This window comes from Paracoccidioides brasiliensis, assembly GCF_000150735.1.
Source record: "Paracoccidioides brasiliensis Pb18 unplaced genomic scaffold supercont2.17, whole genome shotgun sequence".
Taxonomy (NCBI): domain Eukaryota; kingdom Fungi; phylum Ascomycota; class Eurotiomycetes; order Onygenales; family Ajellomycetaceae; genus Paracoccidioides; species Paracoccidioides brasiliensis.
In genome coordinates, this window is record NW_011371374.1 from 307,355 (window position 1) to 308,895 (window position 1,541).

The following is a 1,541-nucleotide window of genomic DNA, read 5'->3' on the forward strand; positions in this document are numbered from 1 at the left end:
TGCAATTCATGACAGCCGCCTCCGAAATCAACCTAATTCTATGAATAACCTACAGGATTGCAGTATCAGATGTCGGCGCTGGCGTCAATGAGAACAATATTTCCATCACTCTTTCAAGCAGAAATTCTGCCGCGGACCTTTCATATTTACGCTAACAGATTTGCATTGAAGCAAAATCTTTGTCAATGATAATTGGCATATCTCATGTCTAGTTGATCTTGAATGGGCAAAGTTCTCAGCCAATTGAAATGGTTGAACCTCCTTCCTGGCTGACAAATAAGGGCGTGGATGAGATTAATACAGACGAAAATGATATACTTCAAACAGAATTAATGACCATCCTGAAAGCTGAGGAGACAAATCAATCCATCTTTGCTGTATCAGCAGATGTCAAAGAAACAATGCCACGACTGGAGGACCATGGAACAGGCATGGGCAACAGGAACATTCTGGTATACCCCTGGCGCTCTCCAGTCCTACGGGCCTCTTCAGATTATTCTATAAGAATATCCTCCCCTTGCTATCTAAGTATTGTTCTGAGGACATTGGTAATATTATACCCTTTTACTAAGAAGTAGATGTGGGAAAGTTTTGTTGAAGGCAAACTGTCTGATAAGAAGTATAATCATGAACTTTAGCTTGTTTTTGAGAAGAGCAGTTCTAGCTGCAAATTATCTACTGATGATGTTTAATATATAACTATAGTAACTTGAGCCAATAGAGTGCTCAAATTTAGTTTCAAAAATATTTCTAACATGAATCATGCAATAAAAATGTGATTTTGTCTTTTCTAATTCATGAATAGATACTGTGATTGATTACTCAATGATTTCTGCTACTTAATGATTTCACTAATCTACTATCTTACAGCTCTGCTAAATTGTGAATTTTGAAACAATTATGAATTGAATTACTACTAGCTATTAAATATTAAATAAATATATTATAGATTATATATAAATTAGTATATTTAAAAAAATAAATAAGTATTTGTTTTAATAGCACAGTTAGAACAGCTAACTTTGCTTTTTATAAGAAAGAGAGGTTAAGAAGTACTAAATAGTGATTTTAATATTGAATTTAATTAATTTTCTAATAAAACAGTCTGTATAAATCTTGTGAGATTGAATTTGACTATATTTACTTTGTATTGATATTTGAATAACTGTTTTAATACCTTCTTAGCAATTTTTCATTTTATAAATTCAGCTATATTTGCTGATATAAGTATTATATTTTAAATCATATAAAAAAGTCTTTAAAAATCATATTTAGTGATATGCAAATAATCAAATTTTTGATATAGCAGTGAATTTAATTTTCTCATATAGATCTTTGCAAGTGATATGAATACTATGACATTTATTAAATGTAAAAAGTAAGTTGAATATGATAAAAATATTGTAATTAATATCTAATTCTTATCTATATAGTTTATAAATTTTATATTGATATAAAAAAAATTATTATTTAATATAAATAAGCATCAGTCACAGCTGCTCTTTTTTATATATGAATTAAATATATTTTTCAATCATTTT

General features: G+C 29.0%; 1 protein-coding gene across 1 annotated transcript; it reads left to right on the forward strand.

The window, feature by feature from the left end:
- Nucleotides 1-248: 248 nt before the first annotated feature.
- On the forward strand, nucleotides 249-578 carry PADG_08229 (uncharacterized protein; the record flags this gene model as incomplete). Its single annotated transcript, XM_010765408.1, has 1 exon — nucleotides 249-578. One exon carries the CDS (start codon nucleotides 249-251, stop codon nucleotides 576-578), a length of 330 nt encoding a protein of 109 aa, XP_010763710.1.
- Nucleotides 579-1,541: the final 963 nt, after the last annotated feature.